The sequence below is a fragment of the Bos javanicus genome, chromosome 24 (assembly GCF_032452875.1).
Source record: "Bos javanicus breed banteng chromosome 24, ARS-OSU_banteng_1.0, whole genome shotgun sequence".
In the NCBI taxonomy this organism is placed as follows: domain Eukaryota; kingdom Metazoa; phylum Chordata; class Mammalia; order Artiodactyla; family Bovidae; genus Bos; species Bos javanicus.
This window is the reverse complement of record NC_083891.1, coordinates 43,212,821-43,230,280: the sequence shown is the minus strand read 5'-3', so window position 1 is coordinate 43,230,280 and position 17,460 is coordinate 43,212,821. Positions and strand designations below refer to the sequence as shown.

Below are 17,460 nucleotides of genomic sequence, written 5' to 3'. Positions count from 1 at the left end.
CATACAAGTTATACCCATAGCAAATGGTATCTTTGGAGGTAATGTATATTCTGTCACAATTAGTTCTACTTTATTCCACATGGAAATGTAATTTAATTAGTCAATCACTGCTATGAACTAGGTAAAATGATAGAGATTCAAAACAATATGAGACATTAATTTAAAAGTAACCATAGACATTTTTTTCAAAATATTTCAGAGTTTACATTTCTAAGGGAAAATTCTAAAGTATCCACATACAGCAACAATTCTTCCACTGAACTATTACCTTTCCACAACCTCACACAGCCATCGTCTCCTGAAGATGCCAGCACTGTTCCTGTTATATTCCAACTCACTCGCCAGACCTGAGAATTATGATTATCAAACTGAGCCACGATATGGATTTCAAATTTTGTTGGTCCACCAGAGGAAGTAAGTTCTTTCCTGTTAATAAAAAAAAAAATTCCTAAGGAATTCTGAGTATGGACACACACATACACTCATACACTCTCATTGTTCTAAATAATAACAATGGTCTCACATACATGCCACCAGAAGGTCATATCCATATCCACCCCCGACCTCTGTAACAGCTTACTGAGAGCTGGGCCAAGTCACTTTCATTTGACTCCCCAGTACCTGGCATGATCCTACCGCATAAAAGATACTCAGCGACTAAAGAGGATTTTATTCCCCACAAAATGCTGAAGAATAAGAGAGATGAAAATGATTACTTTTTAAAAAGAAAAGTAGTAGGAAGAATAAGAAAAGGGAAGAAAGAAGGGAAAAAAAGAAAAAAAACTGAGGTTCAGAATTCCAAAATTAAAGCTAAATAGGTTATTCACAAGAATGTCTCAGCGCTAATTTTCCCTAAGTAGACTGCCACCTCTCATTCCTTCAAACATGTATAGCGTCCAATTATATTGAGGATCTAATTCATTTTTAGTATCTGCTTAAATAAAACACAACTAAGAAAACATATCTCTCTCTTTACTCAATTCCCCATTCCCTAAAGTCATATATTTATAGATAAAATGTTCATTAAGAATCTATTATTCAGATCATTCTTGCGTCTACACTTTCCTCCACAAATGCATATAAGCAAAAGGTAAGAGAATTTTCAAAGTAGTTGTTTCAAAAACTCACCTCACAGGCTTTAATGTAAAAATTCTCACGTCTTTGGTTGCTATGGCAAGAATGTGGAAAGATCGTCCCAAGTTTGGAGCAAAAGCGATATCATGGACAGGGTCTGTGACAGTCAGGAGAGTTTCAGCTTTTGCATATTTCCTAATGAAAAAACAATTCACCTTAAAATTATCATAAATGAAAATTTTTAAAAGCCACATGTCTAGGTATCTCCATTATTCCATCTTGCTCATATGTAGTAGTATTCACCTCTGCTGTATGCAGTACGTCACAGCACCAACCTCCAGGAACTGAGACTGTGACCTAAGGAAAGGGGCGTTTGCAGATATGATTAAGGATCTCAGGGTGACAGAGAACAGACATTAGAGGAGAAGCCATGTTAAGACCAGGCAGAGACTATAGTTATGCTGCTCAGCCAAGGAACTCCTGGAGCCTCCAAAAGCTGGAAGAGACAAGGAAAGAGTATGAAGGCAGCAAGCCTTGACAATACCTTGATCTCAGATTTCCAGCCTCCAGAAGTATGAGAATAAACTTCTGATTTAAGCCACCAATTTGTAGTAATTTGTTTCGGGAGCCCTAGGAAAGTAATATAACCTCCCAGGTTTCTTCCTTCAATTTTCTTAAGTTTAGCTTCAAACAGAGTTTACGAAAAATTAGAATGAGATCTTGCTTTGTTAGCTATTAATGTCTTTTTTAAGATAAAGGATACCTGAATTTCCTAAGATTTGAGTGTAAAGAAAAAAGTTGAGCCAATAACAGGAAGAACTGAATTTTTTTAAGTGATGATAAAGAAAACTATACCAGAGCTACCCTGGTGGCTAAGTCTTAAAAAATCCGCATGCCAATGCAGGATACAGGGGTTGAACCTCTGATCCAGGAAAAGTCTCACATGCCACGGAACAACTGAGGCCCATGCATCACAACTACTGAGCCTGTGCTCTAGAGCCTGAGAGCCGCAACTACAGAAGCCTGCTTACCCTACAGCTCGGGACTCTGCAAAAAGGGAAAAGCTACTGCAATGAGAAGTCCACCCACTGCAACTAGACAGTACCCCCCACTTGTTGCAACTAGAGAAAAGCTTGAGCAGCAACAAAGACCCAGCACAACCAAAAGCAATAAATAAATAGATAAAATTAAGGAAAAAAAAAATCTCTGAAAAAAGGGAAGCTATACCAAAGTCTATTTCCACATTTCAGGAAGAGTTAAACGACCATCTGATCCTGTTACCCTTCAATTCGGAAGTCTTTTAACAGCTTCAGAATACCCTTAAGATAAAGACTGGACACTAAGCAGGAGGTCTTGAAGACATAAGCCCTGCGGGTTTCCCACCATATGGTCTCCCTTTGACCCATTATGTTCCAACCACAGTGAGATTACACTGGCTCACTCTCTCCACCTAGAAAGTTGCACTGTCTCTGTCTGGCCAACTTCTACTCATTCTACCATCTTTCTTGAATCAATCTTCCAGTTTATAAAATTCATCACCATTTTGCATTTTTTTGTTTTCCATGCATGATGGTACATACTGGGAGACCAATTTTACCTTTTCCTCTACATCACTCTGGAAAAGGGAAATGGCACCCCACTCCAGTACTCTGGCCTGGAAAATCCCATGGGCGGAGGAGCCTGGTAGGCTACGGTCCATGGGGTCGCTAAGAGTAGGACACGATTGAGCGACTTCACTTTCACTTTTCATTTTCCTGCCTTGGAGAAAGAAATGGCAACCCACTCCAGTATTTTTGCCTGGAGAATCCCAGGGACAGAGGAGCCTGGTGGGCTGCCATCTATGGGGTCGCACAGATTCGGACACGACTGAAGTGACTTAGCAGCAGCAGCAGCAGCTACATCACTCAATTTAGTTATTACCAGAACAGAGAACTTAGTATATCATAGGAAATCAGTAAATATGACAAATAATGCATAACTGAATTAATGAATAAAGAAATAACATTTTTAAAAATTAAATGCAATTCATAACAATAACTAAACCAAAGTAGTACTGACCTGGTGTTTTCATTATATTCGAAAATCTGAACCTTGGCCATTGCATTTGGACTACTGTCATCACTTCCTACAGCAATCATGGGAGCATGAGCACGAGAGCTGGAAAGGAATAAAAAAATGTGTTTTCTCAATTATAACATCAACACACATATAGTTCAGAGAATTAAAAACTCATCCAGCAGCTGTGCAACCCACTGGTCAGCTGTGGACTAGACCCCTGCTATGCCCAGTGCTGCACTCCCAGGAAGGGTACCGCAGAGGTCTCATCTGGGGACCAAGGACACCAGCCTTTCACCATATTTCTACCACATTTTCTTATGGCTGAGATAGAAAGTAGTCCTTTTCCCCAAAGAAAAGGCTTCAAGCATTCAATTGATTAAAAAAAAAAAAAAAAACACTTAAGAGATCTTAGAATTTTTCTTCCTAAAAATATCTGGTCATTAACTATTACATGAAAAGTAACTTTATGGTGACCAAATTCATGGCAAAAAAATTTTTTACATGCTTTGCACAAAAAGAATCCCATCCCAATGGAGGAGGAAAGCAGAAAAGACCATCCCTAGGAAGGCATGCCTATCATTCTTTAAGTCTCCACACTCATTTGTAGCCAACTACATTTTTAAAAGGCAAAAGATAAGCAATAAGAGAATGAACTCTGAGGTGAACTCTAGGTTAATTTTTTTTTTTCCATTTCTATGTCTAATTACTTAGATATTGATTTCCCTTGCCTCCCACATTCAGATTAAGTAATACCTCTATGAAAGTGACATAGAGGTACTATTTAACCTTGATGTTTAAAGATTGTTTAGTCTTGACGTTGTGATCTGCCAGTCTCATAAAGCTGAAAACAAAATGTAATTAAAAAAAAATTTAGGTCTTTATTACTAAAGCTTCTGATAACCAGATCAAATCACCTAATATAAGGAAAATACCAAGTAAACTGTAAAGTGCTATAGTGACAAAATAAAATTACAAGTTATATACTATAATTCTTGGCTATTTGAAGGGGTGTAAATTACAGTAGTTTCTCACAAGATTTTCTTCTTTCAGTGTTCCACAGATTATTCTTTCACAATGTTAAATATCTGAGCAAGGACAAGTACATTTACAATAATATATTCTAAAATCACTGAAAATATAAATCGTTTGTTAAATATTCTAAAAAATAAATTCTAAAACATCCAGATAACAACCTGAATTGAGGATTATCTCATTTGTATGTTTAGAAAAAAAAAGATCACACTTAAACCATCTTCCAAACATGGCTCATAACTAAACAGTGAGCAAAACCATCCAATTCTCTGAATACAGGAGACTGATCATCTGCAACTCCTTTCTATACCTCCATGAAAAGATGAAAGAATACACCTTAAGAGTGCAGAAATCAGAATATGCCATCAGAAATCAAGAAATCTGGAGGAATTCCAGGAAGCAGAAGGACATAAGACAGCAAAAAAAAAGCTAAGGGAAAAAGAGCTCAACCACTACCACTAAAGAGGAAATTCTAGAAGCTACAACCTCTAATCAATAAACAAACAGCAAATCAATCAACCAACCAACCAATTGTAATGAGTCATGGGGCACTCATGAACAAAAACAAGAGTGGCTCTGTATTATTGTAGCAGGGTGATGGATATATAAGAGTCTATTGTATTATTACTATATTTGAAATCTTTTCTAATAAAGAAAAAATACCTGGAAACATCCTGGTTAAATTTTAGAAATCCATTATCTTAAACCATACAAAGCAATTCCAGGAGGTTTAATGATTTAAGAGTGAAAGTATAAGTGGCTCAGTTGTGTCCGACTCTTTGCGACCCTCATGGACTATACAGTTCATGGAATTCTCCAGGCCAGAATACTGGAGTGGGTAGCCTTTCCCTTCTCCAGGAGATATTTCCAACCCAGGGCTCGAACCCAGGTCTCCTGCATTGCAAGGCAGATTCTTTACCAGCTGAGCCAGAAGGGAAGGCAAACCCAAAAACCTTTCAGATTACACTTGATAACATCAAGGTGGAAAAGAATTTCTCAAAAAAAAATAAAAGCACAACAACATAAAAGACTTAAATGTGGCCATATTAAAATTCAGAACTTTCTGCAATCAAAAGTCATTATATTGTCAAAATGGACAAACCACAAACTCACAGAATATACTTGCTTCTCAAAGTAGTAGTAATATAAAATCCTAAAACTTTCCAGAAAGAATAGGCTCCCTACAAAAGATCCAGTATCAGAATGACCACACACTTCCCACCAACTAAAATTTAAAAGATTCAAGAATCCTTTAAAATCTCTGAAATTCTTACATTTTGAACTTAACCAAAGTTCTAGAGCTAGACAAACTACAATTAAGCATGGAGTAAAACTAAGACATTTTTAGGTGTTCTAGAGTTTATAGTTTGCCATCAACCCCTATGGAGGGAAAAAAAAAAGTTACTTTAAGAGCTGCGTGACCAAAGGAAAACAAAAAATCCAAAGACAACTCATGATATTAGAACTGTGACACCTAAATATAACTCGAAGTAAAGGAATCAATAACGAGAAAAGAGCACCTGTCAAAGTCAATCTCACATTATTCTGTGAACTACAGCTATGAAAACAGATTAATCTGTGTCTAGAATGAATACTATCTAGTCTTACAAATTCAGTTGCTACTTAGTATTTTGAATCAACTTATAATCAAAAGATAAAAGTAAAAAATAAAACTGACAATATATGACTGGGACCGTCTTACCAAAAATGATGTTGTTGGAACAACGTATCTGCTAAAATTGTGTGAAAAAAGATAAAAGTACTTTTACGTGTACTAAATGTTTACAAAACATAAAGACAAATACTATAAATCTTGTCACTATACAAGCAGTGTAACAAAACATTAGGAAATGAGAGAGTGAGTGTGTGACAGAGGCAAAAAAGAGCTAATTTCCTCTTTTTTAAAAGAGAGGTGAGTCAACATACAGTCTGAAAATTGATAAATCACTAAGTGGAGAAGTATCTGAATTATGACAATTACATACAACTGAAGAACAACAAATAAAATATCTTGTCACATCTTCACAAATAGAAAGCTTTCTTAATGTGCTAAAGTCATCTTTCACAGACGGAGTATAAATTGTTTAAAGATAACATGGCAAGAACCAGAGACACAAGGAAACCACTTAAAATAGTGACAGTCTTAGAATCACACTCTGTGCAGCAAGGAAAGGAGTAAGATAGGACTAGATGCACTAAGACAAAGGAAAACACACACGATGGGGGGACCTCCTTGCTGGTCAAGTGGTTAAGAATCTACCGTCAAAAGCAGGTGACGTGGGTTTGATCGCCAGTCAGGAAACAAAGATCTCACAAGCCACGTGGCAACTAAGCCTGGGCACCACAAGTACTGAGCCCACACACCTCAACTACAGAGCCCCTGTCCTCTGGAGCCTACATGTCACAACTAGAAAGAAGCCCCTGCACTGCAACGAAAGCTCTCTCGTGCTGCAACTAAGATCTGACGTAATCAAAAAGAATTTTAAACTAGAATTTTTTTTTAAAAGCCCACAATGTATTTGTAAGTTTAAGAAGCAAACTGCAAAAAAGCAAAATGTTAGACCTATACACGTCTGTGTGTTTTGGGTCCACTTGTACAGGATAGCATATACCTGGGTGTGTTTGTGTATATATATCTGTGTGTTTACAAAGGCAGTAAACATTTACTTGTATATACATGGGAAAAGTTCAGAAAGTGCACCAGAATGTTTACAGTGGCTAGCTTCTTCTATGGAGTAGAAATAGAGGGATAAGAGACATGACAGGGTGGAGAAAAGAGAATTATTACTCTACATAATATATATTTTTAAAAATAGATAAACAAGACCACTTAAGAAAAGCATATTCAAAAAAATAAAGCATCTGATGCTAAGTGTAATGATTACTAGGCTTCTATCACCTACCTTGAAGGGTTCCAAGAAATACAACTACAGCTGAGTTTGCATGATATCTCATGCTGCAGAGACCATTGGCTGAGATTCATGACGTCTGGAGCCTCGTAGATTCTAACTATCCCATCTGCTGAACATGTTGCTAACATGAGACCCATATGCTTAGGAGCAAATTTCACATCGGTAACGGACGTTCTGCTGTCCACCAGCGTTGTCCTCTTGACCTGAAAAAAAAAAAAAAAATGTAAATTACACACAAAAAGAAAGGATGTCAGAGTGAAAGAACACAGGCTCTGAATCACAGAGATCCATTGCCACTTCCTCAGAAAACTGTACAACCTTGAAAAGACACTCAAAACCTGGGGAGGCCTCGATTTCCTCCAAAGGACTTGTCAAAACACTATGTAACATAAGCTCACAATCAGTGACCTATAATCAGCTGCTCTAATGCAGAAGAAAGAAGACCTTGTGAAGCCTAACTTTATTAAATTAGATAAATTCTTTCTTCTTAAGCAGTGTGTGTGCACTACATCAGTTGTGTCTGACTCTTTGCAATCCTATGAATTGTAGCCCACCAGACTCCTCTGTCCATGGGATTCTCTAGGCAAGAATACTAGAATGGGTTTGCCATGTCCTCTTCCAAGGGATCTTCCCAACTTTGGACTGAACCCAAGTCTCTTACGTCTCCTGCATTGGCAGGTGGGTTCTTTACTACTAGCACCCCCTGGGAAGCCCTTAGGCAGATAGGAGAAAAGCAGAAAATGTTAGAATTTTCATACGGGCAGTTTTGCCATGCAAAGCAGGCTGCAAACTGCCTTAAGATCCTTTAACAGCAAAAAGGAGGGAGTACAACTTCTCCTGTCAAGTCTAAGTGCTGGTTAACCCTGCTCGGATCAAGAGTATCCACTTTTAAAAGAAGGCATGCAGCAGAGACCAAGAGAATGGTAGGAAGCTGGTGTTCTGGAAATTAGGGAACCCCAGCAAGGCAGATACCAACCAGCTACTGCCAGGCTCCTACATGAGCTGACTTTTGACTGAAACTGTCAACAAAAATTTAGAAATCAACAGCTTACTGTCTATAGTTTTGGGACCCAACTCCTATAAGTTGGGTTCAGGAATGGTAGCAATTACAGGATTATAATATAAATAATTAATATAACACAAATGCTGAAACACTAAATACAAATCATTAAGTTTGAAGAAAAAAATCCTTCATATTGCCACCACTCTCCAAATATGGTCACTCGATTTTCGACAAGGATGCCAAAGACCATTCTATAGGGAAAAGACAATCTTCTCAATGAAAGGTGCTCAGAGAACTGGACACTGAAGTGCAAAAGAGTTACGATAGATACCTGCCTTATGTCACATACAAACATTAACTTTATGAGTCAAAGGCCTAAACATAAGCACTGAACTATAAAACTCTTAAAAGAAAATTCTGGCCAGAGTCTCCATGACAATGGATTTGGCAATGACTTATGATACGAGAAACACAAGGAAACAAAAGAAAAACTAAACTATACTTCATGAAATCCTTGCACATAACCCTTGCACACTCTATGAAGAGACTGGAGAGGCAACTTAACAGAATGAGAAAGTAAATTTGGAAATCACATATCCGTTAAGGAAATAAAGTACATAAAGAATTCCGACCTACAACTCAACAACAAAAAATGGACAAAGGACTTGATTAGACATTTCCCTAAAGAAGTAAAAGGGTTCTGCTAACAATTTCAATTCTGGAGAGGGGTTGGGGGCTAATCCTCACACCCACAGACAATTCTGACACCAGAAGGGTGTCCAAGGAGAATTTAACTCAGTTTTGACACTAACTACCTGTAGATAGCATCAGATTTTGGAGCACAGAGTTCAGTCCCACAAGACCGTCATTCTTCAGGTACCAATCCAAAACCCGGGTGTTACCTGTGCTTCTCACTGCCTGCTGTAACTCAGGAACAGTCACATGGAAGAGACCCAAGGGTACAGTCAGGGACAGGCACAGAGCCCCCACGCTCCTGCCAGCGCCAGGTCCCCAGATCTCCACCAGCCCAGGAGCCTCCAAACCCCATCCTTTAGGGTTTTTATGGAGGCCTCATTACATAGGCATGAATGACTAACTCACTGGCTAATGGTGATCAGTCAATCCACAGCCCTCTCCCGACCCTGTAGGTCAGAGGGGTGGGACTGAAAGTCTCACTTCCCCAAAGTGTCCTTAGAAAGATCACTGCTCTTCCGATGCTCTGGCTTCCATCCGCCCACCCACAGCTAATAAATGTCTCACCCAGTGGCTCTGTCCGCGCAGTTTATCATTTGATTCTCCTACTATTTCTTCCCAGACAGCAGCTGTTCGGTCAAAAGAACAGGAAGCCAAAACCTGTCCAAACTCAGGATGGGCCCATGTCACACGCCACACAGATCCACTGTGTGTCTGAGGAATCAAAAAAAGAAAAAAGAGGAGTTTACTCATTTTTCACACATATGTCACTTGAAGAAATAGAATACAGATATTTTTACCTCAACAAATGGAAAAAGCTGCTCAATTTAACATTTAAAAATTTAACTTCTAGGGAATTTCCTGGTGGTCCAGTGGTTAGAATGCCACACTCCACCACAGGGGGCACGGGTTCAATCTCTGGTTGGGAAACTAAGACGCTGCATGCCATGCAGCATGGCCAAAATAAAACAAGATAAATTCTAGAACTTTTAACTTAGAAGATACTTCATCTTTAGGATTACAGCTCTTCTGGAGTCAAGTTCTTCTAACATTTTATGAATTAAAAAAAAAAACCCTTCTGGATAAAGTTGACCTTTTCCAGTGCTACTAACAGAGACCTGGTTCAGAGTTTAACCTAACAAAGCTTTTAAACAGAGATTCTATCAGTCCATTATTTTTTTTCACTTGCAAATTGCTTCTATAGGGAACATCTACCTAATAAGTAAGATTAATCAAAATTATATGCTTCAAAAGCCTGACAGTATAAGAAACCATAACAACAAAATGCTTAAAATGATTCTGATGTCTGGCTAGGAAAAGAAGCAATGAGAGGACAAATACAGAGAAGCCTAAATCTCCATATTGTGAGGGAATAATTTAAAGCTCAATAGCACTATCTTTATATATAAAAAACATCAAATTACTATTATTCAACTCTTTATGTTGACCAAGAAAAAAAAAGGCAGAAAAGTCTTAAAGCATTTCACATCAATAGAATTGTCTGTGCTTTCCAATAAATATACTATATGACCACAAGCACCAGTCCACCCATGATGCTCACAAAATCTGTTTCAGGCTTCCCTGTATCTAACACTTTTTGTACACTCAATCTCAGAACACTTTCATAATTAAATAATTTCTACATGGTAACAATGTCATCATCCAACGGTAAACTCTGCATCTTTTTTTTGGCTGCTGGCATGTGGGATTTTCATTCCCTGACCAGGGACTGAAACTGTGCCCCCTGCAGTGGAAAGAGAGTCTTAACCACTGGACCGCCAGGGAAGTCCCTGCACCCTTATTTTTATCCTCTGTTCTGTCCAACCTTTTTATTTCACTTTTCTTACTTATATAGGCTATTAAGTCAAAGATGTACTAGCGCAGTGAGATTCTGCTAAATATTAGCTTCCAGGTAAAGCATGATCTAACTAAAGAAGAAGGACTGCACAAAGGATTCATCACAATAAAAAGCAAACAAATATCAATTAGTAAGCAAAATAGGGTATATCTGTTGTCATATTTGTTTTGTTGCTGTATTTATGTTTTAAAACATACCTAAGTTACTAATGAAACCTGTTAATTATAAAGCAAAAATACAAGCCTCCTTTTGAAGTGATAAAAATAAGTTTTACAACTAGATACAGGAAGCAATTGTACAATATTGTGAATGCAATAAATGCATTTACATTTATTTGTTTACTTGAAATGGTGAACTTTGTGTTGACTCTCACCACAATTTAAGAAATGGGAGGGGAGGACAAAAGATTTCCATAGACACTTCATCATAGATGGTAAATAAGTGACAAACACGCACATGAAAATGCTATCAACACCAGGTTAGTTATTAAAGGCATACAAACCGAGATCCAATGAGACACACTGTACACCCACCAAGATGGCTACTAACATCATCAAAACAACAGACTGGAACCCTCATACATTGCTGTTGGGAACATACAATGGTTTAGGCACTTTGGAAAATGGTCTGGCAGTTTTCAAAAAAGTTAAAACTATACACAGTCTGAAGGAAAGTTATGTGGCTCAAAATAGCCTGGAGTTAAAAACTCCCCTCTAGGTCCTCCCCACCATTCTATGCAAAACAAAGAACTCTCTCACCTAAAGGAAAAAAATGGAATTTAAGGTTGATTAGGCCCAGCTCCCAGCTGGTCCAGCCTCTGGCCGATCTCCAAAATGCCTATATATACTTACTCTCTTAAGTGCAGCAGCTTGCTAATCTGACTGCTGCCCCTTCTTGCCTTATTAAAGGTGATCTGTTCCTGTGAAGTGCCGCTCTCGTTCTTTTTCTGAACCTCGCCTTCTCTAACTCCCTTACCTTACACAGTCCAGCAATTCTACTCCTAGATATGTAAAAGAATCAAAAATGTCCAAAGACTTGTATGGCATGTTCATAACAGCATTCATAATCGTCAAAAACTAAAAACAAACAAATGTCCATCAAATAGTCAATGAGTAAGTAAAATGTGGCTTTATCTATACAATGGACTACTACTCAGCTTTACAAAGGATCAAACCACTGATTCATACCACAACATGGATGAACCTCAAAAACAAGCTAAGGAAAGCAAGTAGAAACAAGTAACTACATACTGTAGAATTCCATTTATATGAAATGTCTAGAGAAAGTAAAACTTTATAAACAGAAAACAGTTCAGTGGTTACCTGGGGCATAAGAAGGGAAAGATGATTAACTCCCAAGCTGCCACAAGGGAAATTTCAGGGTTGATGATAAAAGTGTTCTAAAACTAGATTGTGGCAGAGCTGCCAACTGTGTAAACTTACTAACACTCATTGAACTGTACATTTAAAATCGACAATTCTTAAGATATGTAAAACTCTACCTGAGTACAGCAATTTTTTAAAGCTAAAAATAAAGCTATATACAAAACATCACAACTATTAAAAAATCTGTAAAGGAAAAAGAAAGACATACTGAGATGCTAAAAACAATTAGGTTAAAATGCTACAGAATTTCAAACTCATACTTTCAAATTTTCTGAAGCACATTTGCTACTTTAATAGTGAAAAAAAGTAAAAGGTATAAATTTTATAATTCTCAAAACTGAACACAAAGTCACTAATGCTACCCTACAGTAAATGTTTCAATTTTTTTAAATCACCATAAAAATAAATACTAACCTTCCAGCTAGCAGTGCAATGCCATTCCCCACTTTCACTTTTATCCCAGACCTGTAAGAAAAAAGATATTTTATACCAAGAATTTCTAAAATTAATTGAGTCAGTGAGGACAAAGGAGGGAAACATAAATTCACAAAAGATAAAATCAGTAAGTAAACATTCATTCATTCAACCAAATATTTACTGAGGACTGAGGAAATGTCAGTCAAGGAACCTTCGCTCCAATAGTTAATGGAGATGATAAGAGTGCCACTCAAGTCGGGCACTTCCGGTGCTGCTGCCCTAAAAAGTCACTGGGCCAGTATTGACCACTCCCCCCAGGGGAAACAGGTGCAATTCACAGGAGCCTCTGGTCACAATGTATTTATCAACCAACCTATCAATAACCTTGTTTCACCTGTGTATGTTTGCAAACACCTTATTTTGTATACATTATTGATTCACTATCACTGAACACTGAAAAGATCCTGATGGTGGGAAAAGACCGAAGGCAGGAGAAGGGGAGGACAGGGGACGAGATGGTTGGATGGCATCACCAACTCAATGGACCTGAGTTTTAGCAAGCCCCAGGAGTTGGTGAAGGACAGGGAAGTCTGACGCACTGCAGTCCATAAGGTCACAAAGAGTCGGATGCAACTGAGTGACTGAACTGAAATCACACCAACACTGTAACTCACATCTGAATGAAGCTCCCCTAACACACACATTTTTGGGAAGGCACTCACAGACTTCTTGCTGTGGGACATGCAGCACAACACTTGAGGACCACTTCAGCCAGTGAAATTCACCAACAAAAAGAATGAAAATGTGGAAAATGTGGCACCAAACACTCAGAAGGACGCTTGTTTACACTATGAAAGCCGGAATGAAAGGCAGAGTGTCACCTGTCCAACCTCAGCTGGGAACACAACCTGGACAACTCCAATTTTTCTGCCACCTGGTCATGTCTACAAATAACCATGAGCGTTGCTTTGGGGGTTACAAATAAACTTTATAGAATAAGCAAATTCACAAATACAAAACTTGCAAATAACGATACTTAACTGTATATATAAGTCAAAGACAAAACACTGAACCTTCATACCAACAAAAAATAGACATTACAATAACATGACATTTTAACCAGTTTTTTTAAATGTAATATGTCCCCCAAATAAATCAATTTTTAAAAATGTAATGATAAAACAGTATTGTGGCTCCTCAAAAACCTTCAAACAGGACTTCCCCGGTGGATAGAATTTGCCTGCCAACGCCAAGCCCACTTTCTAGAGTTGATGACCCACAACTACTGAAGCCTGCGTGACCTAGAGCTCATCCTCCACAAGGAGAAACGCCGCTAATGAGAAGCCTCCAGCACCGCAAGGAAGAGTAGCCCCAGCTCTCCTAAACTAGAGAAAGCCCAAGAACAGCAACACATAGATAAAAATTATTAAAATTTTTTCAAATAAAAATAGAATTTCCATGTGATTCAGCAATTCCACTTCTGGGTCTGCACCCAGTTGAATGCAGGGTCTCAAAGCTATACTTGTTTACCCACATTCACAGCAGCATTGTTCACAACTAAAATGTAGAAGGAACCAAACTCCACCAACAGATGAGTGATATGTAAAATGTGGTATATGCAGATACATATACTTAGCCTCTTTAAAAGTTTTTAGATTATTTAAACGCTTCCTTTCTCAGGAAGGAAATTATGACAAATGCTACAACACGTATGAACTTCAAAACATTAAGTTAAGTGAAATCAGCCAGTCAACAAAAACGACAAATTCTGTACGATCCCACTTGTATGAGGCCACGGGAGTAGCCAAATTCAGAGACAGAAAGTACAAGGGCGGGGACCAGGGTTGGACGCTTCAGGGATCGGTGAGTCATGCTTAATGCGGACAGGGCAAAGTGAGGATGGCGGTGACCGATGCAAAAATACATACTTAATGAAAACGGTTAAGGTGGTAAATTTTGTTACCTGTAGTTCCCTGCAATAACGAAAACACTAAAGAAAAAACCGCAATGATAATGCCCGACACCGACAACTATCACACTGATACTCTTCAACGGCAGCTGTAGAACAGTACAATCTTCAAAAAGACAATCTACCAAGTACTCTCAAGAGCTTTTAAAATACTCATTAATTTCTCTACTGGAATGAGCCTAAGGAAAACTTCCAAAAACATAAAAAACGGCATTAACGACGACTTTTCACTGCAACACTCCGACAGACAAAAACTCCGCACACGGGACAATCCTCTAGAACACAGCTCTAAGCGGATAAAGAAACCTACTCGGTTAACGGACGCCAATTATCGCGACGGTCACGTGGCCGCGGAGGGCGGAGAGAAAACCCGGGCCTCGCGACAGACCCGTCAGCGAGGGCCGCGCCGTCGCGGCCCGGCTGTGAGAACATGGAGGGAGAGAGTCCAATCCGACGGGCGCCCGCGGAGCTCGGAGGGCCAGCACCCCCGGTCCTGAGTCCCGCCGACCACCGCCGAGCGAGACCTCCCCTACCCAAAAGGCGCTCCGGACCCAGCCTGGAGCCCAGGGCAAGCCTGGCCGACCGGCTCCCCCTGCTTCCCCCGCAGCGGGAGCGCGCCCGCCGCCGTGACGCACGCACGCACGCAGACAACCGCTGAGAGGCGGCCCGGGCGGCAGTGACCCCACAATACCGGGGAGGAGGGCGCCCGCCTGCCAGGCCGCCGGGCCTCGTGCCCGGCAAGGCGCCTCAAGTCCGGAGCAGTCCCCTCTCCACGCGCCCCTCGCTCGGACAGCGGGCCGCGCAAGGTCCCGCTTGCTTCCAGGCTCGGCCCGCACCTTGACGCTCTGGTCGCTGGAGCAGGTGGCCATCCGCCGCCCATGGAAGTCGAAAGACACATCATGGATGAGATCCTTGTGGTCCGCCGCGATACTGCGCGCCACGAACATGGCTGCGCCGGGCCCCTCCCGCCTCCGACACGGCGGCGCGGCGGCTCGCGGACCGCAGCCCACCCGGACCCGGCGCCGGGGCGCGCACGGCGGTGCTTCCCGCGTGCTGCTCGGGCGCCCCGGGCTGCGCTCGCCCCGCCCCCTGGCCCGTCATACCCCGCGGGGCCCCGCCCCCGGCCCGTCATACCCCGCGGGACCCCGCCCCCTGCCCGTCAAACCCCGTAAGGCTCCGCTCCCGGTCCGCCATACCTGTCAAGGCCGGGCTGCCTGTCAAACACGGCGCGGCAAAGGCCGCGGTAGTTACTCTGTCGCCTGGCTGCGGCGCAGTCTGTGCCCTGAAGTGAAGTGAAGTAAAAGCCGCTCAGTCGTGTCCGACTTTTTGCGACCCCATGCACTATACAGTCCATGGAATTCTCCAGGCCAGAATACTGGAGTGGGTAGCCTTTCTCTCTTTCAGGGGATCTTCCCAATCCAGGGATCGAACCCAGGTCTCCCCGCATTGCGGGCGGATTCTTTACCAGCTGAGCCGCAAGGAGAACCCGTCTGTGCCCTAAGGGGACTTAAGCAGCTCTCTGTCGAAGTGTGGAGATTGGGGGAATATGAAGGTTAAGACTATCATCTGCAAGCCTCGGCCCTGAGTCAATCTCATCGCGTTGGGGCGTGTGTCCCTGGGGGACGGGCCGGGCCCCGGCAGTGGGCGCAGAGAATAGCGGTGCGTAAGGAGCGTGTGTCCAAGACGAGCGGTGTGGCGGGGGCGTGGCCCCGGCAGTCCCCGTCCCCCCAGGATCTGCAGAAATGGCTTGGCCTTGCTGGAAACGCCTTCACTTGCCTTTCCCCTCCCACTAAAAATGGTAAGATTTTATTGTTACTTTAAGAGGACACATACATGTGACAGTGTGGACTGTGGCCCGGTACATCGAGGGCACACCCCCAAATCCGTGAGTTGCCGGTATGATAACTGAGAACTACTGTAACTGCTCTAAGGTCAAAGACACTCATTGCCAGAGAAAGTACTCACAAAAGTCATAAAAACAGAGTGACAGCCTTACAGTCAACGTCACACTTGACCCAGTTTACAGACCCAAAAACCCTTGAATAAAGAGGAGGCCAGATCACCTTGAGGAAAGACCCTACTGTGCTGCCAAAAATACACACTGAATCTTCCAGCCTTCCCTCACGGGACCCGGGGCCTTTTACCACGGTGATTATGCTTTGGGGAAAAGGAAATAATTAGACTTTTCAAGAATTCTGAACACGCAGCTCCAAACTGACCCTGATTTCAGGAGACCCAAAACATCACTGTGATCCACCAGTCAGAGCAGGCCTTGAGGAGGTCAGCTGACCAGAGGTTTTCTGGCTCAGGTGTGTCTCACAGTGGGTCCTCAAAGCCATCCTGTGGTTATTTCCCTGCTTCTGGAATGTGGTTGGGGTAGGCATACTCGGCCACAGGCAGAATCCTCAAGTTGGTTCCCTGACCTGTGGAAGGAGGGCTATATGCTGGGAAAGGTCAAGTGGACGCCACTAGAGCTGCCCCTGCTGAGGAGAGTAGGGAGCCAGAAACAATACTGCAGAGCTTACTGCCACCAATAACGGCTTGAAGGATGCAGGGCTGGTGGCACCCACCACATCCCAGTGCTGCTTACCTCTGGCCTGTGCAGAAGGCAGCTGGGTCTTGGAGAATAATGGTGGGTTATTGTATACTTATGCAGGCATTCACTGCAACTGCCCTTGCTATTACAGATGTCGTTTCATTGCTCAAGCTGATTAACTCATCCCATGGGAGCTGGTTCACAGCTGTTGGGTCTGACAGATGCATTTCCTTCAATACTTGCTAATTAAGATTTCCACCAGAAACAGTTTGCTTTTAGCAGGCTTGGCTAACAATGCACTTTCACAGTTGTCCTGGTCTGCTTGGGTACCACAGTAAGATACCACAGACTGGGTGGCTTAAACAACAGAAATGTGTTCTCTCACAGGCCTGGAGTCTGAAAGTCATGGATCGAGGTGCCAGCAGACTTCATTTCAAGGTGAGAGTGCTATTCCTGACTGCCAGACATCCACCTTCTTGCTGTGTCCTCACATAGCCTTTCTCTGTGTGCAGGGAGAGCTCTC

General features: G+C 41.6%; 1 protein-coding gene across 14 annotated transcripts in view; it reads right to left on the bottom strand.

The window, feature by feature from the left end:
- Positions 1–16,080, bottom strand: part of LOC133237682 (nucleoporin SEH1) — a 97,461-nt gene extending 81,381 nt beyond the window's left edge. For 3 of the 14 annotated variants that reach the window (XR_009733301.1, XM_061400010.1, XM_061400011.1), the window contains exons 1-7: positions 15,238–16,076; positions 12,430–12,480; positions 9,340–9,486; positions 7,068–7,279; positions 3,133–3,231; positions 1,129–1,269; positions 269–426 (exon numbers count right to left, since the gene is read on the bottom strand). Coding sequence is in view for 13 of the 14 variants with exons in the window: in XM_061400010.1 (XP_061255994.1) it covers positions 269–426; positions 1,129–1,269; positions 3,133–3,231; positions 7,068–7,279; positions 9,340–9,486; positions 12,430–12,480; positions 15,238–15,348 (919 nt within the window). In the remaining variant the exon portion in view is untranslated. The other 11 variants (XM_061400014.1, XM_061400020.1, XM_061400019.1 and 8 more) reach the window with 10 other exon arrangements.
- Positions 16,081–17,460: the final 1,380 nt, after the last annotated feature.